We start from the raw sequence: 9,166 nt of genomic DNA, 5'->3' as shown, positions 1-9,166 counted from the left end.
AACAGCAGAGATGAAAAAAATCAAGAGGCTGCTTGACAAACCAAAAAAGGTAAAAAACTATAACAGTCATTTTCTTTTTAATTAAATCATTGTTTTTTTTTTCAGCATTTCTTTTTTTTTCTTTTTTATGGCTTTATTGATAGTACAGCTGAAGAGGGTTCTAAAAAATTTCAAATAATTAAAGATGATGAATAAAAAAAGATTAAAAAACATAAATTAATCTTAATTTATGTTGTTTATCTTTTTTTAATCTTTTTTTATCATTCAACTGATTTTGTCCTGTTATTGATCAGTTAAAAACTGATAATCTAAATCATGTTGTGCTATTAATAATGATAATATTAATAATAATAATTATTATTATTATTCATTCTGTAGACAGAATGAACTGAGACAGACGTTGTCACAGCTGTTTGAAACTAAACCTGTTTTATTAAGTTAATTAAAATAACTGACATATTCATAATTTTGTTACAGATTCAAAACAATGTGCAACTATTTTGATTTAAAACATATTCTTGTTTTCATTTTCTAATTATGATTATTGACATTTGTGCTTGTTTTTCTTTTCTTAATTTTTTCTCTATGTTTGTTTTTATGCACCAAAATATCAGACAGTCTTCGAAAATCTTTGTTGTAATAAACCTGATTCCGACTCTAAGAGGACAGACGGAAACATGAATGAGTTTGTGGTCTCACATCATGTGGACTCTGACATTTTTGTGGTCTCATATCACGTGGACTCTGACAGTTTTGTGGTCTCACGTGGACTGAGTTCTCACAGTGTCGGGTTTAAACTGCCTGAAGACTCTTGAGCTGCAGGAGTTGAGGAGGGACACAAAGCGCCACCACTGTAACTTCAGACTTTCCAGTTCAGTAAACAGAATAATGAAGTCCATTCACGTGTTGAACATGTCTGCACGTTACTACGATTCTGAGGTACTTCACTGGAGTATTTTCCTGTGATTCTGTGTACTTCTACTGCAGCACATTTATCAGACAGCTGCAGTTACTTCAGATTTTGATTAACAACTGTGACAACATCGGTCAATGAAACAAACAGCTGAGACAACATCTGTTAAAGAAACAAACAGCTGTGACGACATCTGTCAAAGAAACAAACAGTTGTGAAAACATCTGTCAAAGAAACAAACAGCTGTGACAACATCTGTCAAAGAAACAAACAGCTGTCTGTAGTGTTGACTTCACGAGTGGATGTTAAACCTATTCATTCCCGATAACGATTACTGGATGATCAATCATTTAGTGATGCTTATTAATCAGTTTGAAGAATTTAATTGTGAAATGTCTTTTTAATATTTCTGGTAATCTGAACAGTATGAGCTGTTTTAAGGAATAAAATATTTTTCAAGAGCACATGCCAGAATTTTAAAGGTCTTTAAGGCCTAAATTGAGCAGATGAGCATTTCTTAATATGTTAATTGTTCCCTTAATATCCCATTAAAATTATTTGAAGGTGACTTTACTGAAATAAAAACCTAAAGGATTCAACTTCAATGAAGGGCTAGGGTTAATCTCTTTTGGCCATATGGTGACAGTGAGAAGCTGCTCTACCTGCTGGTCACAAAATGTAATCACATTAAAAATCAGAGGTAGAGTGGGATGCAACACTCAGCAATAATAAATAGAAATATAGGCTGTCTGATGTCACTCATTCCTCACTGTATTGCACAGAGTGCTGCCTGAATGTATGGTGAGGTTTATGAATCCCTGTGTAGGTGACTCAAAGTATCCCACAATATGTTTTTTTTTATGGTAGTAGTGTCCGTTGTACTGATGGTAGTGGTGTCGGAATTGTCAGTTGTACCTTTCTGTCTTACTAAAACAGAAAGGAGAAAACCAGATTCAACCTTCAACCGCGGAGAAGAGACTTCGAGGCTGCCATGATGTCACCTTCGTCACCGAGACACTGAGCTCCACCCTCCGGAGGCTTGCCAATCTGTCAGTGGACTGCAGGTGATGATGCCAACAAAGCTTTAACAGTAACAGAAAATTATTCACTGAATCAGTTTGTTGGTTCCAAATGTTAGTTCTGGATTTTGAGTATGTGAGAAATGTCCAGACGTGCAGATTAACAAGAATGTTTTCAGTATACGGCATAGTGTCATGTTGCGCGATTGGATTCTAGCTGTCTGTGTGAGTGTGGATAAAGAGTTGGGAGAAGATGGCGGATGGATGGAGTCAGTTCTGTTTTTTTTTCAGACTTAGTTGACTTTTACTCTCAGGAATTTATAAATGATCATTTTCAGTTTCAAGTCACAGTTGTTTTTTACCCTGTTTTTAGATGGTTTGATAGATAAATCAGACTTCTCTTTACAACGTTAACAACATGTTAGAAAGTCTTTCTGACATCCTAAGGAAGCATCAAGATAAAGAGTGAATGGGTTTGGGTTAGGGTTAGGGTTAGGTCTCTGGTGCTACCAACCAATCAAAGCTTTACATTTGTAACATTCCCAACACATTGATTACAGAAAGTAATGAACAAGCCCTGAACTTTAAATGTGAGTTATTGTTGAGTTGTTGGACTTTGTGGAAAGAATCTATAGCAGAGATCTGGACGGAGTACTGATCAGTCAGACCACGAGAGACAGTCTGATCCAGACGTGATCCTGATCACGAGGGTGGGCATCCCCCCTATGGGCACATAAACCTTCAGAGATAAAAGTCCACATAAGGTGATTGTTTGTTTGTTTGTTTGTGTGTTCAAGAAGGGAGATGTTTTGGATGTTTAACGACGACCAGAACACCACCGAACAACAAGTTCTCAGGTCACTGCCACAGGTGGAACAGGCGACACCAGACTGGACGCAGATGGAGCTGACAGGCACTGGAAGCTGTGACAGGTTTGCGGTGGGTGGAGCTTCAGACACATCAGCATCCTATTCAGAACTTCTGGTCCAATCCTCCAAGAAGACGAGAGACAACTGCTCCCTCCCCTCCTCCCCTTACCCAGGGGGGAGGAGGAGGCTCCCCTGCTCTATGCCCTGCTCCCCTCTGCTGAGGGGAAGACACTGGAGGTCCTCCCCCATCGCCCCCGCTCTTTCCCCAGGTCTGTCCCGGCTCTTGGTTGAAGCAGCTCTGCAGAGAAGCAAAAACATTCGACCCTCTCCGCCATGTTCCCCACAGGTGAGACAGGAGGGGCAGGAGGAAGAGGACGTTGAGGAGGAGGAACAGAGTGACGAAGATAAAGTGAGCACTGTGAAGATTGTTGGGATCAGACTGTCGGACACTGTCATTTCCAGACTGTTGACCTCCCCCGATGTCTGCGGGAGGGAGGATGAGCAGCAGGAGGAGGAGCAAGAGGAAGGCTCCAGGTACTGCCTGCTGTCTCCCTGCGTCTGTTTCAGGTATGAAAACTTCCTATAATAGTTTATAGTCCTATAAAAAATATTCCTATAAATAACTGATAGAATCTCTTCCTCTGATGAAACGGTGTCAGTTGATCAGCTGTAATATTGAAACTGACTGATGCTCTTTCATCAAACTGAATCTGACGGACCTGTTCTGTGTCGGACATGAAGTTCTTTAACTCTGAAACAGCAGAAACATTCATCTCCTCATGATCAGCTGATGTTCGTCAGACTGAAACAAACGATTTGCAACCAAACATCTGGGCCCGTATTCACAAAGAATCTTAAGGCTAAAAGTAGCTCCAAACAGGCGAATTTAGGAGCAACTCCTAAAAATAATGGGCGTGTCAGTCGTAACTTTAGGACTCCTAATTTTTGAAAATAAGAGTTATTCACAAAACATTTTAAGCCTAAAAGTAGCACCTAAGTCTTGGAGACCTTAGAAGTAGTCCAGAAGACTCCTAACTCGCTAAGACCTGGTCACAGCCGAATGTTTTGGAGACGCTAAATGACAGGGAATTATTAAAACGATATTGGATGGACCGTGAAGGGATTTAAGTTGTGGTTAAGTTGGTGAGGGACGCAATAACGTCCCCCAACCAACCGAAACAATCCAATAACGCCAGAGTTAAAATGTTTGGCAACACTCCGGTGTTTGGCTACGGGGAAAATGCAGCTCTTCGCACGGGACTAGTATTACCTGGGGACCTCATGTGATTTAGAAATTATCCCACCAAGTCCGTGGGGGGCTTAATTCTCCTCATAAATGCATTTCTTTATCCAATATATTTTCATAGGCTTTGTCATGGGCTTGTAGGCAACTTCCTTATTTTCACTTCATGCATTGCGCAGCCTAAATGACTTTTCAATGGGCTGCCCTGTCACTCAACAACCAATCACCGTTGTCACTGCTTCTAAGTGCATCCTTATAAAATGATGTCATCCATAGCAACAGAGAGTTACTTCTAGTTTAGGAGTTCACTGTTTTCATAACTAAAAGTAGGTCTCAGCGGCTTTGTGAATAACTTTTAAGAAACGACTCCTACATAAAAACTTTTAGTCCGATTTAGGAGTACTTCTAACGTTAAGATAAAAGTCTTTGTGAATACGGGATTGTGATTTGATAGCTGTATCCCCTACACTCACGAAGCAGCCGGGAAGCCGGCTCGCTGTGTGTAGCTAGTGGCTAATATGACTACACAGACCCAAACAAACCGTTAGCCTGTTGCTACAGCCAGCTGCTAACGTCACCTCCCAGATACAAGTTGGGCTTTCGGTCCCATATCTAAAAGGGCATATTTCTAACTATTCGGTTTCAGACTGAAGGAACCTGGAAAATGCGCAGTCTGTAACTTCTCACTGTTACAAGCAGTGGACTAAGTTACATGTTAGCGGCTAGCGCTATGTTAGCGGCTAGCGCTACGTTAGCCGCTAACGCTACGTTAGAAGCAGACGCTACTTTGCACTTTAGCTCACTCCGAGTCCTCGGTGATCTCATAAGATTTTCAAATCAAGCTCTATAAATGACCTGTAATGTATTCTTACCTGGTTACAAGGAAATTAGCCATGTCAGCATCCGTTTTCAGTCCCAGTTCAAGGTGAAGCTGCCTCCATGAGTCGAAGGCATATCCAATGTATATTCGCGTGCCAGCCCGGCTTTAGTCATAACTTCTTTTAGACTCACGACTTGCTACTGATAAAAACCTTCGTTTTCTTCTTCGTATTACTTTTTAGTGGACTTTGTGTGGTGGTGGGTCGTTTTCCGGCCGTAGCAGAGTCCATAACAACACAAACAGTATTTCCGGTCCACCGCGCTTGTCTTCTTCCGGTCTCCAAGCCGTCGAGGACGCGCATTCAGCGTCAAATAACCTCACGTCCGCAGGGCTGCGCGGGAAATTCGGACCCCGAATCGCAGTACATCATGCAGCACACAGCCTGTTCAAGGCAATGGGGAGATATGTGTGTGGGCTCATTCTTTTTGGTTTTGAACGCTTCATCACCCATTAGCATTAAAATACATTAAATTACTAAATAATGAATGTTTATTTTTTCACAAATCCTGCCCTAAGTTCCTTTAAGTGCGAGAATTATGGAGGCTGCGTTGGGAGTTATAAATGAAAGTTTTGACAGCATTTTGGGTGCAAATTCAGGAGGCTCATCAGAAGAGCGAAATTTCGAAAGATGATTAGATGGATTACATGCATGGCAGCATGCGGTAAGGAACATTTTTCCATCTTTCAACAGGCTCACCAGTTATTATATTAAAAATATCCATATATAACAGTTGTGCTGCTCCAGCAAGGGCTTCGGTGCGATCGACTCGGGGGATAATGTCAGTAAAACACAGACTTTGCTTATCCTGTGCGAATGCGCCGCACGAAACACGGACGTGGTGGGATAAATTCTAAATCACTTGAGGTCCCCAGGTAATACTAGTCCCGTGCGAAGAGCTGCATTTTCCCCGTAGCCAAATACCGGTGTGTATTTTAACTCTGGCGTTATTGGATTGTTTCGGTTGGTTGGGAACGTTATTGCGTCCCTCACCAACTCAACCACAACTTCAGTCCCTTCACGGTCCATCTGACATCGTTTTAATAATTCCCTGTCATTTAGCGTCTCCAAAACATTTGGCTGTGACCAGGTCTTAGCGAGTTAGGAGTCTTCTGGACTACTTCTAAGGTCTCCCAGACTTAGGTGCTACTTTTAGGCTTAAAATGTTTTGTGAATAACTCTTATTTTCAAAAATTAGGAGTCCTAAAGTTACGACTGACAAGCCCATTATTTTTAGGAGTTGCTCCTAAATTCGCCTGTTAGGAGCTACTTTTAGCCTTAAGATTCTTTGTGAATATGGGCCCTGCTCTGTATTATTACTATTATTATGTATTATTTCATGATGAAGGAAACAAATCAACATGTTTCTTTGATATCAAGGAGACACAGCAATACAACTCCACAGGAACCTTTAATAATGATGAAAGAAAAATGTTTAATGACTTTAAAAATTATATAAAATCTCTCCATCCTCCTGTCAGGTGTCCCAGCGCTCCACCGTATGAAGCTCAAGTTTTCTCAGCTGGAGACGTTCAAACTGTCTCTTCATTCAGCTCCGAAGGTCAAAAACACAGGAGTTTGACTAAGCAGTCTCACAGGACTGACATCATGAGATCAGACACCATGAGGACAAATGACCACAGGACAGAGGGGGGGAGTGAGCAGAGTTTCCACAGAGACAAAGTCCCATGGCTGGGTGAAAGTTCCTGTCTCTACCCCAGTTTGAGTCTGTTGAGGACAGACAGTCAGGTGAGACAGTCGTCTCTGAACATTTACGTCTTTGAGTCTCAGATGTTTAAATTTAGACTGTCCCCCATTTGACCTGAACCAGCCTGTAAGCATCCAGTACAGTTCAGAGTTCAGATTGTATTCACTGATTCATACATCAAAACTCTAATAACATTAAATTTACCTCTGTTGATTTGTTTATTTTTATTTTGTCTCTAAATCTCATTTTTAATATGTAACTCATTTTACCATTGACTTCACACTTTTACTGCTTTCACTCACTTCACCAGCAACAGTTTGACTCTGCTTCACCTTCCTCAGTATTTTAACAATTTCAAGTATTTTGAGAAAATTTTATAGGTGCAGCACAAACTGATTTCATTTTTTCTCAGACTGAACTAAACAGGAAACATGAAGTGAACTGCTTCGACTCCTCATTAGAACCTGACACCATCCTGTCCTGTTTCCATGGCAACGACACTAATGTTCACCTGCAGTGGCTCTGTGAGGTGATCTCAGGTATTCCAGCATGCACACAGGAAGCTACCAGTCCTCAACTGTCAGTGACTAATTTGTGGCGGTGCGCCACAGAAGAAACCCCGACTGCCACATATTGTGTTTCGTATTTATATTTTTTAACCTTGTTCAAAAACACAGTGTATTCGCTCAGCTGCATTTTTTTTTTCCATGCTCTCTGTCCGTCTCTCTCTCACGCACACAAATAAATATTCTATGTTTTGAATACAATGCTGTCTGTGTGTTAATGTTGGAGACCCGACCATTCAGCAAATAATTGATTACTAGGCCTTCTTTAGGTAGTCAAATAATTACCTACCTACCTGGCAATAACATAACTGATTCTGTTCTGAGTCCAGGTTTTCAGGTAAGCTTCAGGTGAATTGATTCCAACTGTAACCTGTCATGTCATTTGTGTTTCTGCAGCTCCGGACGACTCCTTCCAAACTCAGCATCCAAAACACGAAACACCTCTGCAGAAACTGTGACCAGGTAAATACTGACCAGGTAAACTTTTAAGAAAGTAGAGTTCAAAGATGAAACTGTTCCAAGGAGAACAGGAACATACAGGTTATATTGTTTTCTTAGGGAAATTCCACTAAACTTAGACACTTGCCTTTGTTGGGGAATGTGGTTTCTGACACGTCACAATTTGTTTCGAACAATCACAGAGATCTCAGTTACATTGCATCACATCCGTTTATTTTGTATTGCACCGTGTTCAGTCTTATCAACAGAAACTTTCTCTGTACAGAATAACAAAAGTTTGCGTGGGTGTGTGCAGTCAAAAGACAATACCACTCTCCCCTTCTCATCTTGAGTTCAACCTGTCTGCAAACACTGAAACATTCAGAGGATTAGGTCATTCCCCCCTCAATATCCATAAATAATATCAAATTAAAGCTGCAAGCAGCGATGAATGGGCCCTCGCAGTCCACGCGTGTCGGGGCATGCTGCTGTCGATGCATGCTGCCGCCGGGCTTGTCAACGCAACACCTTCCTTTGAGGACGTTTTTCCTATGATTTGGTGGGCTCCTCCTCCTGCTGGTATTAAACAATGTATGCTGAAATCAGGAGAACTCCCTGCAATCTACATAAAGAACAAATAATGAGAGGAGTACAGTGTTTGACCCTATAGACTGCTAAATAGCATGATAGCTTTATATACTGACTGTTAACCACAGTAAATAATTCGACCTTTAAACTCTAATAAGCATGGTCACAATCCCAACAAATAGACTGAGTTGCAAAATCGTCATTACAAACGAAATATTCATCATTAATCAATCCAAATGTAGCTGCAGTGCAAGCAAAGTGCAGCTAACTACTACTGAGACACAGGCTACTGAGCCAACTCAAACTCACACGACATATTTCCATGTAAAATAACACAAACCACAATAGTGATCAAATTATCCATAACTGCAAGCAGAAACCACTTACATTTCCTCAAGAACGCACACATCATTAGAGAAACACACAGAAAGTCCATGCAGCTTCACACGGTCTGCTCACTGACTGGTCTGCTGCATTTCAGTAGCCGTTTTTAAACAGCCTCTCGCATTATCTCCGAAGCGGTGGTTCGCCAATTCTCCGCCGATGGTGATTCACACAGAGCGACGCATCTCCGCCTTCACGTGTGTAATTCACACAGAAAGCCGGCGCTGCGGCTCCTAAAGAGGCGTGACGGTAAGCATCATGTTGATGACATTGGTGTTTCCCCAGGTGTTCCCCTGTTAATCCAAACCCGCAGATAGTTTATAATCATATGGATGCTGTTATAATGTGTAGTGATTGAGATCCTGACCCACCAAACATCCTGGAAAGTGACGGAGTTAACTTTTTCACGCTAAATTACATAATTAGGCTATACATACAGTTCCCTGAAGTCTAGGTCCGGAGAGCTGACGGTTGCGGTGATTTATTTTCATCACAAACACTTGGTGAGTTAAAGTTTTTAGCCCGTGACAGACGCTGTTTTTTGAGCAGAAATGTGAGGA

The 9,166-nt window shown here is 41.3% G+C and overlaps 1 protein-coding gene across 1 annotated transcript; it reads left to right on the top strand.

Moving 5' to 3' along the window:
• The first annotated feature begins 912 nt into the window (after positions 1-912).
• LOC115569292 (uncharacterized) lies at positions 913-7,654 on the top strand. The gene is made up of 8 exons (XM_030397319.1): positions 913-939; positions 1,850-1,977; positions 2,730-2,864; positions 2,975-3,070; positions 3,264-3,368; positions 6,404-6,671; positions 7,043-7,169; positions 7,593-7,654. The coding sequence occupies exons 1-8, from the start codon at positions 913-915 to the stop codon at positions 7,652-7,654; spliced, it is 948 nt and encodes a 315-aa protein (XP_030253179.1).
• The last annotated feature ends 1,512 nt before the right edge of the window (positions 7,655-9,166 follow it).

The sequence above is a fragment of the Sparus aurata genome, chromosome 18 (assembly GCF_900880675.1).
Source record: "Sparus aurata chromosome 18, fSpaAur1.1, whole genome shotgun sequence".
In the NCBI taxonomy this organism is placed as follows: Eukaryota; Metazoa; Chordata; class Actinopteri; order Spariformes; family Sparidae; genus Sparus; species Sparus aurata.
This window is presented reverse-complemented; position numbering and strand designations above follow the sequence as displayed.

Coding starts and splice junctions, on each gene's coding strand:
- LOC115569292 (XM_030397319.1), top strand. CDS start 913: ATGTCTGCACGTTACTACGATTCTGAG. Junction 940..1,849: donor CACGTTACTACGATTCTGAG/GTACTTCACTGG, acceptor TTACTAAAACAG/AAAGGAGAAAACCAGATTCA. Junction 3,369..6,403: donor TCTCCCTGCGTCTGTTTCAG/GTATGAAAACTT, acceptor TCCTCCTGTCAG/GTGTCCCAGCGCTCCACCGT.